The sequence below is a fragment of the Exophiala dermatitidis genome, assembly GCF_000230625.1.
Source record: "Exophiala dermatitidis NIH/UT8656 unplaced genomic scaffold supercont1.3, whole genome shotgun sequence".
NCBI lineage: Eukaryota > Fungi > Ascomycota > Eurotiomycetes > Chaetothyriales > Herpotrichiellaceae > Exophiala > Exophiala dermatitidis.
In genome coordinates, this window is record NW_008751648.1 from 2,767,755 (window position 1) to 2,788,795 (window position 21,041).

The 21,041-nt window shown below is 52.8% G+C and overlaps 10 protein-coding genes across 10 annotated transcripts; 6 read left to right on the forward strand and 4 right to left on the reverse strand.

Annotated features, from left to right (window-relative positions):
• The first annotated feature begins 33 nt into the window (after positions 1-33).
• HMPREF1120_03993 (uncharacterized protein) lies at positions 34-1,778 on the forward strand. Its single transcript, XM_009158092.1, has one exon. The coding sequence runs from the start codon at positions 532-534 to the stop codon at positions 1,162-1,164; it is 633 nt and encodes a 210-aa protein (XP_009156340.1). The 5' UTR covers positions 34-531; the 3' UTR covers positions 1,165-1,778.
• HMPREF1120_03994 (uncharacterized protein) lies at positions 1,770-2,723 on the reverse strand (the record flags this gene model as incomplete). The annotated part of the gene is made up of 1 exon (XM_009158093.1): positions 1,770-2,723. One exon carries the CDS (start codon positions 2,721-2,723, stop codon positions 1,770-1,772), a length of 954 nt encoding a protein of 317 aa, XP_009156341.1.
• Positions 2,724-2,956: 233 nt separating this feature from the next.
• On the forward strand, positions 2,957-4,844 carry HMPREF1120_03995 (uncharacterized protein). Its single transcript, XM_009158094.1, has one exon. The coding sequence runs from the start codon at positions 3,098-3,100 to the stop codon at positions 3,806-3,808; it is 711 nt and encodes a 236-aa protein (XP_009156342.1). The 5' UTR covers positions 2,957-3,097; the 3' UTR covers positions 3,809-4,844.
• Positions 4,375-5,483, reverse strand: HMPREF1120_03996 (uncharacterized protein). Its single transcript, XM_009158095.1, has one exon. The coding sequence runs from the start codon at positions 5,328-5,330 to the stop codon at positions 4,761-4,763; it is 570 nt and encodes a 189-aa protein (XP_009156343.1). The 5' UTR covers positions 5,331-5,483; the 3' UTR covers positions 4,375-4,760.
• A 164-nt stretch (positions 5,484-5,647) lies between these two features.
• Positions 5,648-7,195, forward strand: HMPREF1120_03997 (uncharacterized protein). Its single transcript, XM_009158096.1, has one exon. It carries the CDS (start codon positions 5,675-5,677, stop codon positions 6,929-6,931), a length of 1,257 nt encoding a protein of 418 aa, XP_009156344.1. The 5' UTR covers positions 5,648-5,674; the 3' UTR covers positions 6,932-7,195.
• Positions 7,196-7,697: 502 nt separating this feature from the next.
• Positions 7,698-10,093, forward strand: HMPREF1120_03998 (ferredoxin hydrogenase). Its single transcript, XM_009158097.1, has one exon. It carries the CDS (start codon positions 7,922-7,924, stop codon positions 9,845-9,847), a length of 1,926 nt encoding a protein of 641 aa, XP_009156345.1. The 5' UTR covers positions 7,698-7,921; the 3' UTR covers positions 9,848-10,093.
• On the reverse strand, positions 9,962-15,714 carry HMPREF1120_03999 (uncharacterized protein). Its single transcript, XM_009158098.1, has 4 exons — positions 15,183-15,714; positions 14,889-15,132; positions 14,547-14,806; positions 9,962-14,432 (listed from the first exon to the last, which is right to left on the reverse strand). The coding sequence occupies exon 4, from the start codon at positions 14,415-14,417 to the stop codon at positions 13,473-13,475; it is 945 nt and encodes a 314-aa protein (XP_009156346.1). The 5' UTR covers positions 14,418-14,432; positions 14,547-14,806; positions 14,889-15,132; positions 15,183-15,714; the 3' UTR covers positions 9,962-13,472.
• Positions 15,715-15,913: 199 nt separating this feature from the next.
• On the forward strand, positions 15,914-17,858 carry HMPREF1120_04000 (uncharacterized protein). The gene is made up of 2 exons (XM_009158099.1): positions 15,914-16,475; positions 16,668-17,858. Exons 1-2 carry the CDS (start codon positions 16,263-16,265, stop codon positions 16,824-16,826), a joined length of 372 nt encoding a protein of 123 aa, XP_009156347.1. The 5' UTR covers positions 15,914-16,262; the 3' UTR covers positions 16,827-17,858.
• A 130-nt stretch (positions 17,859-17,988) lies between these two features.
• Positions 17,989-19,395, forward strand: HMPREF1120_04001 (uncharacterized protein). The gene has a single exon (XM_009158100.1). It carries the CDS (start codon positions 18,064-18,066, stop codon positions 18,430-18,432), a length of 369 nt encoding a protein of 122 aa, XP_009156348.1. The 5' UTR covers positions 17,989-18,063; the 3' UTR covers positions 18,433-19,395.
• HMPREF1120_04002 (eukaryotic translation initiation factor 3 subunit H) lies at positions 18,883-20,986 on the reverse strand (the record flags this gene model as incomplete). The annotated part of the gene is made up of 4 exons (XM_009158101.1): positions 18,883-20,120; positions 20,173-20,642; positions 20,707-20,746; positions 20,817-20,986. 4 exons carry the CDS (start codon positions 20,984-20,986, stop codon positions 19,538-19,540), a joined length of 1,263 nt encoding a protein of 420 aa, XP_009156349.1. The 3' UTR covers positions 18,883-19,537.
• Positions 20,987-21,041: the final 55 nt, after the last annotated feature.

The window sequence follows — 21,041 nt, forward strand, 5'->3', positions numbered from 1 at the left end:
CATGATTATTAGGTACCTACTATTGATTGACCTCATTGTTTGATCTCGTCTATTCGGCCTCGTCTAGAAGTCTTGGATGTCCCTGCGTGTTCTGTGTCCAGACCATGGCGATGTCGTCTCGGCCGAGATGATGTACATCGCGGGGTTTTCATGTCCGGAGAAACTCTCATCTCCTTTGCTGCCTCCGTGGCTTCCTCCTTGAGCGGTTGCCCAGGTCGTCCATGTGTTGTTGACATCGCTGGCGAGGACGGTAGCACTGCATGCAACGCACTCTGTAAGTTGTGGGTGGAAGGAGCCTACGCAAGGAAGGTGCCTCCCACCTTGTGCTCATCCTTAATAATGGTTGTTCCTCTTCATGTTCAATGTTACGCTCTTCTGCATACGTTTATCATCGACAGCACTTAGGTGAGGCATTGATTGTGAGTGGCTGTCAGCTGCAGTTGAATCCGCTCTTTATCTTCCTTGTATTGCTCCTCAATCATAATTGTTTCCAGTCTGCCTATTCCTTCGACAGCCGGTCCTCAGCTCAAGATGCACGGCAAAGCTCTTCTTCTCCTTGCCATCTTGGCCGAGATACCAGCATCACTGGCATCACAAAAAGACAATGCTTTGCAGAGCGAGATGAACTGCAACAACTTTACTCCGGCAGCATGTGTGACCCGCGGTCGAGTTCATGGTCCGTTTCAACTTCAGCATGTCCTCGCCTATGCAAACATAAGAGATGGGAATTCAGGAAAAAGCACTGAGACGGACTGTGCGTGCTTCGAACTGGAGACCTCATCCGAAGTCTGTGGCAATATCCTAGCCTTTGCCAAGTGTCTAGAAGGGCTGCCGTCTGCTGGGGAAGCTGATGAGGTTTGCAACATGGATCAAGACTGCATCATTCAACTCGTCGAATGCCCCCATGAATCCATGCCGGACAAGGATAGGGCTGGTGGCCCTCTCTCCCAACAGGGGCTCCTTGCACGTTCCACGCCGGACCAGGGCTTCTCTGGCGTCGTTGTCGTGCCGGCAGGGAAGGAGGACTCAGAACAACTTCGCATTTGCGATGTCTTTGCATCTGCAATGCCCGGTGCGGTCCAACAGGCCATGCTCAATGGGGATCCGAATGTTGTTGCGCAGTCTTTGGCTGAGGAATTCTCCGGCAACGTGCTCCCTCAATAGTATGAGGACTTGCCGGCGAACATCAAGAACTACTACTCCACCATCACAATTCCGGCCACGTTGATTGCTCGGGCAACGGACGAGCCTACCGTGACCGTCAACAAGCCGGCAAGGGTGCGTCGCAGCGATCCTACCGTTGACGCTTGGATATCAAGCATCAGGTCATATGAATCTCAGATCAGTTCGCTCTCCCGCGCTGCTCATTCACAAGCAGACCTTGCTAGCGCACTTTCCAGAACCGCCAGCAGCGAGTCGCGCAGGGCGACCAGTTTGGGTGACTTGGGCCTTGGCACAACTGCAAGCCTACAATCCGTCCTGGCATCCTCCAACTCTGCGTTGGCAGTGTCCCAATCGAGAGTCGCTGAATCCGCTTCTAAAGCGATAAATCACCTGCAAGATACTTCCAGCTCGGACCAGGGCTCCAATGCCGCATCGGCTCGATTCACCGAGATGGCATTTTACTCAAGCACGCTGGGCGCTATTGCATGCCTGGGTCTGGCTCTTGTCCTGTAGAAATCGGGCCTTGGTTGTCATGGGATTGACGGATTCGAATAGACAGAGCAGTCGTTATTAGGTTAGATGCAATTCCAGACTATTGATAGTGTTCATCTCCATCCACCGACTCTTCCCTCGTCCCAGCGAGCTCGCATTTCCCGTCTCTTTGCCAGCGTTGTAGCACCTTCTCGGATCCTACGAACCCAGTCAGTCACCTCCTTCTCACTGGCCTTTCCATCCGCGCCCGTATTGCCATCGTAGCTCCCTTCCATGAAGCTTTCTTGAATGGCTCGCAGCACGGCTTCTTGTTCACCAATGCTCGCCACCAACCGCTGATACATCTGCCTCGGGCCCCAAGGCTCCAATGCATCGTCCATCTCACTCTGTTTTCTCCTCCACTGACTCTGTAGGGAAGTATGATTCAGAAGCAATTGAGCGGTTTCATCGCGCAGTTGCCGTAATTGGCTTTCCAACTGTGACACTTGTTGGGCCAGCTGAATGTTGGCCTGGATGGCCGACTCTAGTGGGACGAGCGAGGAGGCATATGAAGGATGAGTCGTGGCCAAGGACGCCAGAAGGGATGGGTTGTTGACAAGTGGATGGAGTTCCTTGATGGGCTTGTCTTCGAGTTGTTTGGGTATCCAGCGATCGGCCAACGACGGAGGCGGTATCGGAGTATATTGCTGCGCTTGTTGTCCTTGAGGGAGGACAGGCGTAGATGACCCCAGTCCTGATTGTGCGGCTGTTGTTGGGATTGGGGGAGGCGGACGAGGCGAGTTTATTGTGCCTGGCTGTGTTGCTGAGGGGTTCGGGATGCTAGGTGTTGGTGTCGAGGAGGGATGTGCTGATGGCGGTCTTGGGAGACTGGGATCGGCGGTGTCGTTCAAGTTGATAGTATGTGATGGACCTGTAGGTTTGGGTGGAGGGGGAGGAGGCGTCGGTGTTACTGTTGCTGCTGCGCCCATATTCGGAGCGATTGGGGATGCGGGTATAGGAGATGATGGCGCGGGAACAGGAACGCCGATGCCCGGTGTTGACGAGGAGGTATAGAATGATTCCGCCATTATGAGAAGGAAAAGATTTGTATTTGATTCTATATGGCTTACTTCAAGTGCATGGTTTGATATGGTAGTAGGTAATTACTGTATGTGCAAATGCAGTGTTGTATGGGACTGGAGGAGGTGTTGGAGTGGTCCTCGCAGCCTTGTCCAAGCTGTGGAGTTGTAATCTGCGGAGGCAAGGCTGGCCAGGGAAATTCTTCCGAGGCGTTTCTGAACTTCAGTACTACAACTGTCCAACTACTTCACCACGACCATCAACTTTCGCAATTTCATCCACCCATTCCACCACTGCATCTCATCTTCGTTGCGACACTTGATCCGACTGACACTCTACACTCCTACTACTACTATCTGGCTCATCTTAGTCGTCCGCAAAAATGGACTACCAAAACCGCGCCGGGTCGAAATTCGGCGGCGGCGGCGTCGCCTCGCACTCAGCCACCAACGCAGACCGACGCGAACGACTTCGAAAACTAGCTTTGGAGACCATCGACCTAGACAAAGACCCCTACTTCTTCAAAAACCACGTTGGATCATTCGAATGCCGACTATGTCTGACGGTCCACCAGAACGATGGATCATACCTCGCCCACACGCAGGGGCGCAAGCACCAGACCAATCTGGCGCGGCGGGCGGCGCGGGAACAGAAAGAAATGCAAAAGGACGGAAACCAAATGCTCCCCGGCATGATGGGAGTACAAGTGCGCAAAAACGTGGTCAAGATTGGTCGTCCGGGCTACAAAATCACCAAGATCCGGGATCCGCTTACTCGCCAGGTTGGGCTGTTGTTTCAGCTTCTGTATCCGGAAATCGCACCGGGTGTGCAGCCCCGCGTGCGGTTCATGAGTGCCTTTGAGCAGAAGGTCGAAGAGCCGGATCGAGATTATCAGTATTTGCTTGTTGCGGCTGAGCCGTACGAGACGTGTGGGTTTAAGTTGCAGAGTCGGGAAATTGACAGAAGAGAAGGGAGATATTGGACTTGGTGGGATGCTGATGCGAAGGAGTTTTGGTGTCAGATTCTTTTCAAGACGGAGAGAGATGAGCGGTATAGTAATGTTCCGGGGTTGGCGCCGAGTGGGAAGAAGTGAGGTGGATGATGCGGACGATTAAAAAAAAGCGAAAAACGGACGGACAACACCGTGCCACAGGATATCCGGAGCAGTGCTGAATTTGTTAACAGGGTCAGCACTATGGCGCTGTGTTCCACTCCACTCGGGTTTCGCGGTGGCTTTGCGAGGTCCAACATGCGAGTTGTGGACTGCGGCCATTTTCGGCGTATTGCTGCATAGCAGTCTGGTCTGGCTTGCAGTGTTTGACTTGACCTGGCACACGGAAGAGCGGCCTGCCAGATTACCATGGCCATACTGCATGCGATGCGGCTTATATGACTTCCGGGAAACACCTCGACCAACACCCGTGAACAGATCCCGAAGTACGCTGGCGTTAGGCTGGCCTTGTCGGTTGCTGCTCTCTGAAAAGCCCGATGACAGGGCAGCTCTTTAACCTCCTCATCACGACCAATTACTGTACTCTTACAACGGAGATCATATCGAGCACCAGTGGCGACTCGACCTTTCAGCGCTTACATCGGCTCAACCTTGCGACCCCCTGCGTATTGCAGACTGAGAGAAGTCAAGAAGGGTGGAGAACAGCGTGCAGGAATGCGAAGGATAGGATTGTCGGGACACCGAGTGACCGGTCAGCCTCGGGTTTCATGATACTACCTAGGTAGTACCCTGAGGTACATAACGAGCTGCCACCATCTACGGGCTGCTCCCAGCAAAGCAGATTGACTCCTTGCGATTGAACTACCATGCGCAAAAGGAAATCAACACCAAACCAACACAGATTGATTGATTATGCACCCAGTTGATGGAATTTGATGATGACGGTAGCATCAAGCCATCCGTCGTTTAATCATCAATGAAGTCTGCTTTTCCCCTGCTACCTAAGTGCCTGCCCAAACGCCCTCAACATGTAGCAAGCAAGTGTGCGCCGTAACTATCAATTACCGCCTGATGATCTCCCATTTTCGTATCATTACTGCCCCAACTGCGCCTTTCCCTGCATGACCACATCGCCATATTCCTTGAGACTAAAATCCCGATCAACAATACTATCCCACGCCCGCTGCATATCCTCCTGTGCTTTCTTGTTTTTCCATCCCCATCCCGGCCGTTCATCCTGCTCCGTTTGGTCTGACTGTATGCCGCCGCCACCACCACCACCATTGGCATCCTCGCGATGAGTTCCCGCCATCTGTGTGGACTGTCTTGTTGTCCTGGCCGCCGATGTATTTGCCCGACCACCGTTCAGAAGATTGGTCGTCGGTCCACCATCGGTACCGCTACTCTGCGAATTCGGCTGTGATCGAGGTGGAGAGAGTTCGCCGGGCGCAGCGGCGTTGAGGTGGTCGTTGGCCGGGGGAGGGGTGCGTGGATGATTGTGCTGGTGCTGGCCGTTAGTTGGACCAGCCGGGTTGTCGGGAAGTAGATTGTTGGGGGTGTCGTCGTCGAAGGACTCGTCGACGTCGATATCGCCGGTGTCTTGGAATGCGGAGGGGGAGGGCGTGGAGGTGGTTGACGTCGTCATTGTTTCGTCGAGATCCATGGCTGAGAGAAGAGGGACTTGAGTTAAGGTAACTTGGAGGGTTTTCTGGAGGTATTCACTTTCAAGTTTCGCTGACTGCTGTGAAATGAGGCGGGCTGCTTGTACAGTTCAGCAGTAATTAGTGGAGTGAACAACGGGCAGTGATAATCGCGGGCGTGTACTATAAAGTGAATATAAGGCTGCTCGCAGTGACACTATTGGTATTTCACTACTGACCAATCACGCCAAGGCAGTCGCAGCCTTGCAGAATGCAGTGTCGCAGGCAGTGGGGCACAGCCTTATTGTTGTTTCCTACAAGTATCATTGACCGCGACACTTTTCTTACTCCTGCTACTACCCTAGGTATGGTAAACAATAATTACCACTCTATTATATCCGCGACAATGGACACAACAGAGAACAACAAGCGCAAACTTGAAGTCGACGACCCAGGCACAGCATCAGTGTCAGAGTCAGAGTCTGTGTCCGCGCCAGCGCCAAAACGACAATGCTCACAGCCGGGTGCCAGTGGCGGCCAGCCTCGACCCCTCAATGCAAGCATGGAAAAAGAAAAACCTGCGCACTCGCTCACTTGGCAAACGCCGGCTTGGCCGACCCCAATACGACAATACTCGACGACAGGCAGCCATCTTCTAAACTACCCTCCAAGTGCATATGGAATCGCAAGTACAACGACTCACACTGCCAAACAGCAGCAACAAAAGCCTCCCTCATCAAAGACAACCACTGCCAAAATACAACAACAAAAGCCTCTTTCGGAGCAGCAAACACATCAGAAGATGGGCCTCGCAGAGTGTGCTAGAGAGACACTCAGTGTCGTACCCGGACTCTTGCTTACCCGACCCGATGCTCGACCCGATGGCTTCCGATATGCCCAGCAGCCCTTGAATCTGGTTGACAAGTGTCCCAATCTGCCCAAGACCAAGATACGAGTCATCGACAGCGACACCATTGACGCCGCACTTCAGATGTCCCTTAACGCGTTGGCAAACGACCCTCCGATCTGCATCCTGAACATGGCCAATGCAAAACGTGCAGGCGGTGGGTTTCGAACTGGGTCGCTTGCACAGGAGGAAGAGCTCTGTTACAGAACCTCTCTTGCCCGCACTCTCAAGTATGGCTTGTACCCCATCCCCGAGGATAATGTCATCTATTCACCTACCGTGCTTGTCATCCGAAGCAGCTTTACCAACGGCCACCTTCTGTTCGACTGTCGTGACCCGCGCCAACTTCCGGTCATCAGCGTCATTTCTGCAGCGGCAATCCATAAGCCTGCAACAAAAAAGGTGCCTGGAACGGCACCAATCACCGCTTCGTTGGACTATGCCAGGGAAAAGGATCGAGAGCTCATGAAGGAAAAGATGCGTGTCATTCTTCGCACGGCGATTCGAAACAATCATCGCAAACTCGTGCTGGGTGAATTCGGCTGCGGTGTCTTTGAAAATCCGGCCAATCGAGTCTGTGAAATGTGGGAAGCGGTGTTCAAGGAGGATGAATTCTCCAGGGGTTGGTGGGAGGATGTCGTCTTTGCTGTTCTCAGCCGGGGAAGAGATCCAAACTTGAATATCTTCACGAAGTTCTTGGATGGTGTGGAGGTTTGAGATGGGTCGACCAAAAGCACAGTCGCTGTCACTTACGTTCAAGTGGAAAGATTGTGGTGGCGTCGCTCAGTGGAAGGGTGGTGGGCAGAGTCGCTTGCTTTCGGAGCCTTTTCTATGTGAGAACGGTGAGGCATGCTGCATGCGGCAAGAAGTCAGGTAGGCGTGCTCAAATAGCTAGTCCGAACGCATCATGGCAGGCAGAATCCCAACTTGGGGCGTCAAAGCCAGATAATGAGTTCATCGTGGTGTTTGCAGCCATATACTTTCCTTGCCGACATTGATTTGTCTCGGTAGACGTCATGCATCCCGTCATAGGCCGTCCTTGCCCTCAATCCTCAGCTTAGTGACAAAATCGTGCGCTTGCCATCATAGAAGAATAATCTGCATCCCAAAAGCTTTCAGTGCCCCATAGGGAGAAGGGGTTAGGAAGAAGGACAGGCTAGTGGGTTCCAATGCCCCCACAGCAGCGTTTCCAAGGCCGGGATATGGACCAAGATCAGTCCTACAACTCAACTTGCTGCTACGATCCATGCACTCGCAGCAGATAGTTGTCGACGCATGATCCTCCTATGAACGAGAAGATATTTGTTCGTGCCAACTTACCCAAAAAGAAGGATTTGCATTGGTCGGCTCCTGACTGGCCAGCCTCGTCGATTAGTCAGTATCGGCTATCGATAAGCGCACCCGCCATCGGCAGTGGAGCCGCGGAAAGACGTCAATCTGGCTGCGGCTGCGGCTCCAACAAACTTGACCAAAATTCCGACAACCGGCCTCGAACACGGCGACTGTACAATAATTATTAATCCTCAGAACGAGCCTTTCTGCGAAGCCAACTCTCTTCAGACTGCAAACCATTGACTACCTAGATACCTACCTTAAAGATTGGACGAGGGTTCAGTCATCTATCTGTTCAGGGCGGTAAAGTGTTCTAAAGATTCCACTTCCTCTCGGCCGCGGTCGCTTCGCCTCGCCACTCGCGACGACCATACCATGAGCGCCATCCTCAGCGCGGACGACTTGAACGACTTCATTTCGCCCGGCGTCGCATGCATCAAACCGGTCGAAACTCTACCCAAGCAAGAAGACTACAACCCCTACGAAGTCACCACCGAAGACAAAGTGGCGGCGCAGAACCCTGCGCCCGCGTCCATCTCGTTAACCGACTGCCTCGCGTGTTCAGGCTGCGTCACGTCCGCCGAAGCCGTCCTCGTGTCCTTGCAATCACATACCGAAGTCCTCAATACTCTTGACTCATACGAATCTCTCAACATCCAAAATCTTCTTCAACAACAATCAAAAAACGGCCTCGGTCATATCAACCATGCCCATACCTCAACACCCATACCTCAAAATGCAAAACTGTTCGTCGCCAGCGTCAGCCCGCAGGTCCGGGCAAGTCTGGCCGCAACATACGGCATCTCCGAACGAAAAGCCGGCTTCATGATCGAACAATTTCTGTCTGGCGCACAGGGGTTACGGATAGGCGGCGCACACAACAGCAGTTTTACATATGTGGTTGACACGAACCAGCTACGAGAAGCATGTCTGGTACTGGGGGCGGAGGAAGTGTCCGAATCTCTCTCCAACAAAAAAAGACCAGTCTTGACCTCCGCTTGTCCCGGCTGGATCTGCTACGCCGAAAAAACACATCCTCACGTGCTACCGCATTTATCGTCCTTGAAATCTCCACAGGCCCTCTCAGGAACACTGTTGAAGTCGGTGCTGAGCAAGACTCTGGGGATCCATCCGTCGCAAATCTGGCATTTGGCTATCATGCCGTGCTTTGATAAGAAACTCGAAGCTAGTCGTGAAGAACTCACTGATCGGTGGTGGCGGCCAGAGTCACAACAACAAGGCCAAACCACTACCCAACCGGTTCGCGACGTCGACTGTGTCATCACCTCGCGCGAACTCCTATCTCTCGCCGAAGCCCGTAACATTCAACTCTCTTCACTCCCACTTACACCTCTCGAACAACCACCCTTTCCCGACGCCAGAATATCCAATTTTTTGTTTCCTTCGCCCCGTCGGCGGCAGCAGCGGGCCGAACAATCGCCCAACGCAGGCTCGTCAGGCGGTTACTTATACCACATCATGGCCACCGAACAGGCCAACCACCCCGGCAGCACAATCTCCATTCAACGAGGTCGCAACGCCGATGTCGTCGAGTACTTTTTATTCTCTGCCGACGGGACCCAAACACTGATGAAATGTGCGCGATACTACGGGTTTCGAAATATTCAAAATCTGGTGAGGAAGCTCAAGCCGGCAAAACAGTCTAGACTCCCTGGTGCCGCGAGACGTGCCACTGCCGCCACTGGAGGAGCAGCTGACTACGCTTACGTCGAAGTCATGGCTTGTCCAGGCGGCTGTACGAACGGCGGAGGTCAGATTAAAGTCGACGATGTCGCGGGTATCTTGCCGCAGACTAGGGGCGAACAAGTCACTACTACGCCAGTGACTCCGCAAGCCCAAAAAGAATGGCTGAAACGCGTTGACGAGGCTTATTATTCTGCTGAGTCTGATTTCGATTCCGATTTCGATGAGAACATGCAGGATCACGACGACAACAATGCCAAAGATAATGATCCTGATGTCAACATGACGAATGGCCATGTTTCCACTGCTGCTGTCAATGGTACATCTGACACTCCACACGTCAACAACAACCACACCAATAACAACGACAACAATTCTCTCGATACTCCTGGGAACGTCATCAACGGCATAAATGTTTCCGACGTTCAAGATTTGCTGCATTACTGGGCCGGATTGGTCGGTGTGCCGCTGGAGAAGCTTGCCTACACGACCTTCCGGCAGGTCGAAAGTGATGTGGGCAAGAATAAGGCAAATGGCAAGCTGAGCGATACAGAACGGATTGCTCAGATTGCAGGCATGAGCGGCGGTGGCTGGTGACTGTAACATACTGGACGGTTGAGTTATGACTACATTCAACATTTATGAACACTGGGATGAAGGAGTTTTTGCTGTAACGAGCCTGTTCAGAAAGGGGGCTACGGTAGAGGGATCCTGAGATAAGACAACTGATATTGTACATTGGAGTAGCCTAGAGTATCTACATTGAAGACTATGTCCCTAAGTACTGTCCACTTCACCCCTCGCTCTTGTCAAAGTTAGACACTCGATTGAACGATTACCCGGATCAACCCCCATATACTGGACAAAGCTATTAGTATTGCATGCCCTCGACACTCGGAGTCTGGCAACTCCCCAATGCCACCCCCTTATCCTCTCCAGGCCACCTGGTTCACTCGCCCGTCAATTTGCTCTCTTCATCCATCGAACAGCAGGCATCCATACCTCGTAAACGAGTTGTGAACAGTAGTAGCGTTCACTGATCTGGAAATCAGCGACTTACAGGGTCTGCTGAGATTTCGAAGAGCCATCGAAGGAAATAGAGCCAAAGACAGCCGCAACGCAAAAGGGCCTACAAGGGTCTGCTGGAAGGTCTGAAGAATGAGTGTTGGAATGATAAAGACGACGAGAACATGTTTGTGCCCTCTCCAAGCTGAGCTGGGTCTTGGCCCGCTCAAAGAAATAGATCCGACTGGGTAACAGTGTCACGTCTCAAAAAAGAATCCACAGCTCAATGATCTGTTTACATGTGCCCAATATACTCGTCTTCGATATCCATATCGATTGGAAACAAAGGATCTCTCTGGGTGAGTTCAATCTGTGCATGAGACCTGCAGTGGCGGCGATGAATGGTCATACTTTCTTGACCAGACCAAAGCAGCGCGCTGCGATCATGGCTCGACATGGACAGGTCGACGATCAACAGCAATAAGTGGGAATGGGATTGGCTTGTGTTGGGGGATTGGATTGGGGGATTGGTGGAAGCAATACAGTGGTCGAGGTAGGAGGGGTGTTAGTCAGAGGTATCGAGTTGGTCGATGGAGCGAGAGAAGGTAGTAAGGCAAAGCTGGTGCGTGGAGGTGGTGCTAGTGAGACCCACGGCTTCGCGGTTGCGAGCGTACGATCTCAAATGTGAGGTTCTCGAGAATGATGGTGTCAGCGACGAGAAACCGAGAGCAGGAGGCTACCAAGTCTAGAGGGGCGTTAGTGCGGGCGCCAGCCTCTGCTCAGCGCGAACGACTGAATGTAGGGTCGGTGACAATGCACCACGTCGGAATGAGAGATGTCGTAATCAAACGAGTTCGGCTCTCCTGGGCAACACACGCCCGCCCTCTTGCCCAAGAGATGTTGCTCGACACGAGACTGATTTAAGTCTAGCAACCTGGTGCCGCTGTTAGGGTCTGAGCGATATAACGCCTTGGAATCGTATACCAGGTCGACAACGTCCAGAAATTGGGCGTCGACCATATGGTTAGAGTAGCGGTGATGACTTGGTAGCTTGTCAGGTGTGTGGATAAGCGGTTGGGACAGTAGCCAGTGGCAATGAGAGCCATATCAAAGGATTGAGTTGTACCACAAAAGTTTCCTGGGCACCACCCACCCACCCACTGCCCAGGAAACAATGCTGAAGATAATGGGACCAATCAAGATGTTAGCATTGTGAATCGCACTGCAAGTGCTGTATCTGCTGATAAGAGAGGAGAAAAAGCTGGAAAGAGTTCCTGAGCACCGCCCACCAACCCGCTCCTCAGGAAGTTGCTCTGGGTTAGAACTAGGATCGGTACGACCCTACTCGAGAGGTTGTTGGCCGATGACAGTGGGCTGATGAAGGATAATGTGGCTACGAGCCATGCCGAGCGGCGAGAATCTTTTGCAGGGATCGGTTGCTGAGAAGGATGGTGACAATAACGTGGCAATGGTCTCCTGGGCTGCCACCCAACCGCCCTCTTGCCCAGGAGATAATAGAAATACAGGGATGAGGTTAGCAGCCGAGGATGGTATGCCGTCGACATTGAGATGGTGCTGCTAGTGGAAGCGAAAGACAGGCGTGACACAGGCATGCACACGTCGTGCCACATTCCCCAGACATATGGACTGGTATCGTGTCGACGTTTATGAAGGGGTCTCAGGCGTGGCTAAATGCCGATCCGTTGTCTTCGGAATGTCAAACAGGACACCCGAAGCAGTGATTGGATGAAGGGCATTGGCGATGAAGTCAAGATTGGATGTATGTATTGGCTGTTGGAGACGCATCGGTAAGCCTGCTATGCGTATGCACTAGACAACTGGTTCCCGAAGGCAGTGTGTGTTAGGTGTTGAAAGGACTCTCTGGGCACCACCCAACCACCCTCTTGCCCAGAGAGTCAAGGACCGGAGTTGTTCGGATTATAGAAGGTTGCTGAAGCTGTTCGTTGTGCCTATGGATGAAGCGAAAGGCACAGGAGAAAGTTACCTGCCACCCAATTGCCCAGGATACAACTGAAGGGAGTGTTGCTGGCGGATCGTCGTGATGAGATGGTTGACGAGTAGATGGGATAATCTTGTTGTTGACAAGCAAGAAAAGCATCCCAGGGAGCCGCCCAGCCACCCTCTTCCCTAGGATAAAGGTAGACGCGTCTGCGCGTGAGCAAATGAGAAACGCGGGTTGTTGTCGAGGCAATGGGGGAGTAATCAGGAAGTAGAACGACCATAGGTTAGTGAGATGCCCTCCTATGGAACTGGACCTCTGCAGAGGCGCGAGCCCTGGTTTGTGGGTTGTTCGTGTTGGTAAGGGAGGCTGATCAAGCCTTGTGGGTCAATGACAGCTCTGGCGGCCGCGAGCAGGTGATTCAGAGGTTGTGGGGAGAGTGTGGTGCGGTATACTGCAGCGAGAGGTGGAGACAACGCTGCTCGACAGGTAAGGATGTGCACATGGTATTGGAGAGACGCTCCTGATGGGGTGGGTACTGATCAGCACTGTGGAAGCTCTGTTGGCGGTCCACAGGTACCCCAGGAAGGGTCGTAGAGGTGTCGTGAAGGAGTGTTGTACGAAGAGTGCTTCTCGGTATGAAGATTGGCACATGTGAGGGCCATGGACTGATGGCTTAGAGACTATGACAAGGGTCCCCAGTATGCCCTCTGCCTGGTTGCACTTAGATCAGCTTCGCTGGTCACTCATGGGCAACGTGAGACACTCAAAGCGGAGTGCGGTCTCGAGTGGGTGTCGGCGAGAGGAACAAACAGCTCTGTTGGCCGCCCGTACGTGACTCAGAGTCTGTTAAGGGATACTGCGATGTACTTGCTGTTGGACAAAGCAATACAGAACAACCCTGTATGTCTGATGAAGGGCGACTCAGATATTGTTGAGGAGTGATCATAAGTTGCGGTATGCCGACGACATCAACTAATCGATGCTGCTGTCTGCATCTGATTGTATCAATCGAGGTCACTCCGTCTTATGACCCAACTTAATCGACCAGAAGCTTGCGAGCTTCTGGAGTGGACTCCTCCGCAGGTACCGAACTGACAACAACGGTTAAGCTGTCTCAGCAATGTTGCTGGCGCTTATATTCTTGATAGCAGCTCAGTCTGGCGCTGGTGCTTCAAGTTGATGCTCAGTAAGGGCCCTGCTGTGACCTGCAGACGACCCTGAGCCAGGGAGAGCATATAAAAGGCGTTGTTGCCTCTACAATGCACGAAGTTGGGGGACGAACCTCTTAGAGAGGTTCCAGTTCCCCTGGCCGAGGAACGCTGAGCCCCGACCGTTGATGTCAGGGTGCCCCCCGGCCCATCCCTGGGGAATGCCGTTGTATAGCGACATCCCCTGAGCGCTATTCCCGAGAAGAGTGCCATATTCCCCGGGAAACCGTCCCCCAACAAGCAACAGCTGTTGCGGGTTGACATATTGCGGAGGAGCAGTTTGCCCCTCCGGCAGCAGCCCCGTAGCATCTGTTCGCTGCTGGGGGTTGAAGTATTGTGGAAGGGCATGCTGCCCTTCCGGCAGACCCAAAGGAGCAACAGACCCCTCTGGAAACAGCTCCGGATCCGCGAGCAGCGCATCCAGGTCGAATTGCGGAAGGGCATCATGCCCTTCCTGCAAACCCCCCAAGGGGGCAACCGGCTCCTGGGCAGCAAATGCTGCGACAGGGCCTTGCCCCCTCAAGGGGAATCCTGGAAGCCCCGCGGCTTCCGCGCCTGCCTCCTCTCCCTGCCCCCGCGACTGAGGCAGGACCGGGGGCTCTCCGATCTGCCATTGAGTGACGTCTGGCAAGACGCCACCCACTTGGCCCTCTGGAAGGACCATAATTGGCTCGGGGAGCTCATCCCCCATATGAGCAGGCCTTTTGGCACATGCCTCCATGTGCCTCTTGGTGTTGTCTTTCCGTTTTCCGGAAAAGACACAGGAACGCCAAGCACAGACGTACTTGGTGTGCACGGCATTTGCGGGCCCCTTCTCGCACGTCTTCTCGTGCCTGCGGAGATTGGTAGCATTAGCTACCTGTTTGGGGCAATACCGGCACGAGAGCTTCCTGCCACCATGCTGGCTCCTGGTATGGCTGGCGAGTGCACCCTTTGAGGTGTACTCGCCATTGCAGCCAGGCTGCCCACAAGAGAAGGCCTTCCCGGCCATCTTACCAGAGGCTTCCTGTCGGTCACAACTCGGTGTCAGCTTTTGCTCAGAAACAATGGCATCCGGAAAAGCAACTAGCTCTTCAGAGATATGAAGAGATTTTCGATATGCAAATGGAGTGCCACTTACCCTGTAAATTCGGTTGAAGCTGTTGTTTATCTGGCGTCTTCCGCTTCAATGTGTGCGAGGGTGCTGGAGGGAGGGAGGAGAGCGGAGAGAGATTCTGTGGTCCGTGTTATATGCTGGGCGATGTGTGGTGTTCTGTGCTGTGTGTGCTGAAGTGTTGAAGATTTTGTGGTGAGAGCTGTATGCTGCGTCCTATGGGGCCAAGGAAGGAGCATGCAGGAGGAAGATAAACGTGTGAGCACTTGAGAAGGCACAACTTATACCTGAAAAGATGAGCTTTCCGAGCTCTGCAGGAGCTATTCTCGGACACGCCGGGGTGGCTCATGAATCTAAAGCTGAACATACTTCAAAAACCAAAGGGTGCAACATCAAACGGCATCCACAATTGGGAAATGCAATGACGATTTTGCTGAAGCAGACGTGATATCTTTGAGTTTGAGGAACGTGCAGGGGTGTAAGGAGTACTCCTGCCATGGTATCCACCTGAGTGGTCGCTGGAACACTCCCTCTCATCACTGAGGTTCGGTGTTGGCAGTGCACTTCCCTGTTCCGGCGGGTTGTCGATTGACAGAGCTTCTAAGATGAACACCTGGGTGATACATCTTAGTGTCCACTTCAACCTTCACCATTGCTACAAACCTTGGGCTCCTGGGAAGTTTCTGTTTCCTGCCTTCGGTGCAAGATATTGGCCACTCAGGGTTCCGATTTGGCTGAGGCTTCGGGGAGAAAGTCCATGCAATATCCGTGCTCATGACCTCGCTAGCAACGACACTTCGCCGACGCTTGACTCCAGCAATTCAAAACCAAGGAGATCTGCAGGATTTGGGCATATGGTGAAGTGTGACTGAACGGAGTCTGCTGTTTTGGAAGCTAATGCGACCCATCACTGTTTGCGAGTTGCCGAAAAAAGACAGTTGGAAGCACGGACAATGGCAGTCAGTGGATACCTTGGCATTGGACAGATGGGTGACCAGGGGACACGTAGGAGCTGGTTCAGCACTCAGTTTCTGCTGGTTAAGCTTTTGACCTTTTCGTCGCTAGCACGCGGTGACATTGTGGCCATCTCGAGCGCCAACCACAAACACCACGGCTGGACTAACAGAGTTTGGGAACACAATCCATTTCCGCCGACCTTTTGCATTGCAACGGTATTTCCTTACATGTAGTGAAGCCTCGTATGGAGGCGTAGAGCTGGCAACAATAGTGGACAGGATACTGGGGTTTCTCTGTGGTGGGTATTGAGTTTCGCAGCCTTGCCGTTACAAGTTAGGCATGGGCACTCAGGCTGGGGCCATCTGGCCAATCATTCTGTATTCTGTTTGAACTTCATGGCGGATTCGTGTCACCCAGGCTGCAGTAATAAATACCTTGGTAACACCTGCACACCTAAATCCGCTGCTAATACGGTCATTACATGGCGATTCAGAAACTCATGGTGTTGATCCCCGCGGCCAAGCCATAAGGCGCCAAGCATTTCAAAAGGTCGACCACGTCCAACTCCGCCGCAGTTCAACGTTCAACCGACCTGCCATTCAGCATCTTACCTCGACCTCAATCCAGTGTCCTGTGTTCTATACCCACTCCACTCCTTCGAACCGCTGCAAAAGCATAAGGTATCTTATTCTCAGTTCCCCCAAGTTTTCTCTGTGGTACGCTACGGACATTTTTATCAGTGCCATTGTCTGCACAATCAGAACTCAGCCCCACTACCCGGCATCGATGGGAAACCTCTGCTCGAGGTCGGCCAATGAGCCCGATCACTTCTCCACCCCTGGGAGGACAGTCGGATCAAGTACACCGGCACAGAATCAGCCCAGCTCTGCTCCTGTCCCCCAGAAGGTGACTACGAGCACTCCCGGCAGGACTCTGGGCGGGGTGGAGCGGCCTACAGGGCCGGACGATCCAAGGAGTGCTGCGGCACGAGCAGCAGAGGTAAGCCCCGACACTGACAGTTTTTGGTAGCCAACTCCAGGAAGAGCTGCCTGCTGTCCTTCTCGTGGATCACGCCACGGAGCGGGTCCCTAGCGATGAGTGGATCAAGCTACAGTATCGACCTTGCAATGCGTGTGCCCGATTTGAAAGCAGGGGTAGTTTTGCACCCGCATTAACCTTTCAACTTCTTAGGAACGAGCCGCCAAAGCGAACAAGACCAGTGGCAAACTCTCTGCCCAATTGTCAAGCCAGAAGAAGCAGACCCAGAATCAGTTGCTCAATTCGGGTTCTCAGACAGAGAGGAGAACGAGAGATGCCGACCAAACTGCAGAAGCTCGCAATTGGAACTAGCCATGTCCCTCTACTCAACGGCCTTGTACAGTGAGAGAGGTCGATCTGGAGCGGAACCAATGACCGGTGTCAACTTTGGGGTGAGCCGTGGCTTGCAAAGGCTGCCACGGTGGCCTTTGAAGTCGGTAGTGGCCATGGATGATGGACCCCGAACCGCACGTTGCCAAACCTTGCTGTTTGAACTCTGGCATCCACTGATCCATTGCGATGCACGGGATCCACAAGCAGAGTGGTGCACAACAGCTTTGACAACCTTCACTGACCGACGACCGTGTTGGAACTATGCACAGCCCTGCTGCTAGTGTGTGGTTCGGCATCGAAAGTCTGTTGCCTTTTCTTTGCCCTGGTTGAGTGTGGCATTCAGTCTCAGGTGGCGAAGATTTTCTGGGGTCAGTTCGCTGCCCCCAGAGGAGGGTGTCTCGTTCAGAGGCGGGACGGAGAACCGCAGGCGTGCAGACGGCGTTTGATGGCCTAGAAAGCCCTTTTTGGGCGATAAAGAGAATTCATTTCAATTGGACATGATTGCCATACTACAGTACATACAACAATCTCAAGTATATTCTTCATTTGAAGCTTGGGGAGTGCAGCAGCAATCGAGTCGCATTGCAAATGTGTGGAAGCTTGAGCGAGGTGCACTTCGCGGGCTTTGGGTTCAAAGGTGACGGGCGCAGGCAGCTCTGGTCCCTGGAGCAGAAACTGCGCCTAAATTTCCCCGGGGCAGTCACTGAGCACCTGCAGCAGGCATTACAGTCCCTAAGAATTTGAACCTTGGAAAGCCCCAGGTTGCTCCTAACAACCTGTCCCGAGCATCTCAGGCTCTCTCAATCCCTCTCAGACTTGCAGACCTTACTACTACTAGTAGTACCAATCCTGTCGTTCTTGTTTCCCTCTGTACAGCAATCTGACCTTTGAACAAGGAAACGTGGTCTGCACGAATACGAGCCATGCTTTGCCCGCTCGTCCCTTTCTTGTATGATATCTATCTGTTCTCTTCCCTGACTGCGGTATAGAGCCCAATCCAGCCCGCCAACATCGACCCACACGTTCAGCCTACACCATGTTACTAGTACCTGTTAATCGGCGGTCCTCCCTTCTTGACACTCAAGTCTCCTCCCAACAAACCCCTTCCTTCGTCCTCGACCCCGGTAGAAGTAGACAGGTGCTTGAAGTGATTGACCAGTGGGAGCTCTATTAGCGAGCTTTAAAGACACGGGAGGACAGCTCTTTTGGGAACAAAATGAAAGTTTCGAGGCTAGGATATTCACGAACACAAAATCCAGAAGACCGCACACTGGCAGTTCCCATACTCAAGGCTGAGTCGTTGCTGGACGCAGTGCTTACATTGCATAACAGAACTAAGTTGAATCAAGCTCTTGTCTTCTCGTTTATTAGTGATTCGGCCAGGCCCGAGCCGCCATCATCTCTTCTGTCGATAGTCAGATCTGCAGTATATCTTCAATGCTGCTGGTCCTGTCATCTCTGTTACATATCCGAACTTACCGCATCCAAGTTACAGTGGCCCAGCATCATGTTCGAAGTCCAACGGCTTTCGCCAAGAATGAGGACTTCGGCAGCCGGCTGCAGTGTGCAGGATGAGGACCTGTAACCCACCTATCTTGCACAAAGTCTAACAAGACTTCAACAGAAGAAGATCAGTGCGGAAATTCAAGGGTAGGAATGCATTCTGAAGGGCGACCGAATCAGAGACAGAATCTTGTCGGACGGTTATCTTCTGGATTTGAGGTCAAGCAGACTGGCGTGTTACAGGAATGTGCTGTTGAAAAGCGAAAGGGTCCCAGTTGGCCTGGACATCCCCCACCCGTGGCTGGGGAGACTGATGATTCGGGTACGATCCCCGATCTTTAAGCCGGCGTCTGAGTACTATTCCAAGTGGCAGCGGCGAAGAATATGGGGCCAAAAGAGTGCCTCGCAGGGGCAACGCCATGCTGATTTTCTTCTTGGGGAGATATTCAGCGCAGAAGCGGGCATTACAAGAGGTTTGAAGCCAGTGCAGGTGGTTATATTGCGCATTCACAGGTGAAAACGGAATGGGAAGCGGAAGGAGGAAGCAGAGTTCCTGAGGTTCTACATCTCGCGATACAGGATGGCCCAGGTCGAGGGGCCATCCACTATACTGCTGTGCTGCACTCGTCGCGACTCGACGATAAGAGAATGTGACAACAAAGACCTCCAAGACAAAGGACCGATAGACGGATCTTTGCACACGTCTTCTCGGAAAAGAAGACAACATATGTGCTCGATGCCTTGCATTGCCCATCGTCCTTCATTCTGACATGTTCTTTTGTTTCGACGGCGGAGTCCCTCCCAACCCATCGCCCGCTTCGTCTTTGAAGGCTTGCGACAATTCAACTTCCCAGTCTATTTTTGATCCGTAGGAGAAGCGCTCCAGCATAACTTTTGAATTCCATCATGATAGCCACGGTGCCCGCCCGGAATCCAACCCAAGCATGCCTCTTGCATTCGAGGCCTCCAGCAGCAAAAACGCCAAACGCCCTGCCCTAGTGTGGATTGCTATGCTATGCTAATTCGGGTACAGGTCATCATTTCAAGCTCATCAATGTCAGCCCAGCACTATTCAGTCCATGGCGCTCTACTACAATGTAGACGCATCTCAGTGGGACTGCTGGACTTTCTGAACCAATTTCCTGCCGCTCATAGCCCAGCTTGAAACCAGAAGATCCTGATCATAATCACTCCTCCTTTCCTTCGTTGGGCAGAAGGTTGCCACGGACGGCGAACATCTTGCCAGAAGTGGCTGCAACAAACCCATCAACCTGTCGTGCATACTGCTCCACCTGTCGGCTGTTCAACATGCTCTCCAAGCGGCTTGGCTCGGTCGGCAACTTGAAGAGCTTCTGCCACTCATCCTCCGGCAAAGGGGGTTGCTTCGAAAGTGCACGAGCAGCGTTCTCGGCCTTGCGCTTAGCTTGCCATTGCTGAATCTTAGCCTGCTCTCTGGCCAAAGCTCGCTGGTAGTAGGAGAAGTTGTTGGCTTCGACGTGGTGAGTTTCGATAGAATCCAGAAGATTGTCGGCGGTCTGGGACAGATATGGGTCGATGTTGATGGACAAGGACTCGAAGCTTGGCGCAAGGGTGTCGTTCTTGATCACGGGGTTGTTCTCAATCTCGTCGACAGAGTTGGGAGCCTTCATGACACCGGAAGCGAGCAGGCGTGGGACTTGGTGGACAAAGGTATTGACGAGGTGAGAGTTGTGGACAGTGACCGGGATTTCGACCAGGATATCAGTGTATTTGAGACCCGACTTGAGGAGGCTATTGAAGTGTTAGCATTGTCTCCTTGCCTGTTTTTGCAGTGGTTTCATACTTCTCGGTGGTGAACTTGTTTTCCTTGTAGGCAGTCATGAACTGGGGGGAGAGTCTGAATGCCTTGATGCTGAGGATACCCTGGGAGCTTCGGCTGACATCGTGGACGAGCGCAACGGTCTTCTCATTCAACTCCTTCTGGTAGTGGTACTGGTTCTCAATGAAGTTGGTGTTGACGAAGTTGCCCAGATTGGCACTGGTGTACCAACCGACATTGTTGGCATCGACATTGACCTCGCGCAACATGCGAATCATCTCGGCCTGGTATGCAGTGTTTGACTTTGCCCGCGGCGCCGCAGCTGCGCTGTTGAAGTGCTGTTGTTCATACTGCGCCTCCGGAGGAAGATCGACGACGGGGAACGGGAAGGTGTTGGTGATTTCGAGAGTGCCGTTGACGTTCATGCCAACGAGGCTGCCGGTCGCAGTGGTTGGGAAGCGGTTTGCGCAATGCTTGATGACTTTCATGACAACCTGTTTCTCCAGGTCAGATCGATCCCTCATTGTCCAATTTGTGTACCGGGTAGTCGAAACTCACCAGCGCCTCGAGCTGGACTGCCTTGATGGGAACATCCTTCCTGCGACAGAGTCAGTGGGTCGAAATCGGGGAAAAGCAAAGATCCTAAAACAAAGATCGGTCTGTCTTACTCGGGAAGGGGAACGGTGGTAGCCATGTCGGCGGAGTATCTGGTGAATGTAGCGACTGGTTTGGTGTATTTGACTTTGTTTTGTTCACCAGTGAGGTTGTCGTCGTCGATGCTCCTCACTTGGACATGTTCATGTTCGTAGCCACTCTTCTTTGTGGGAGGGAGGGACATTTTTGCGGGCTGCGCTTCCTCACAAGCGGAAGGTTTGGCGAAGCACGTGATCCAA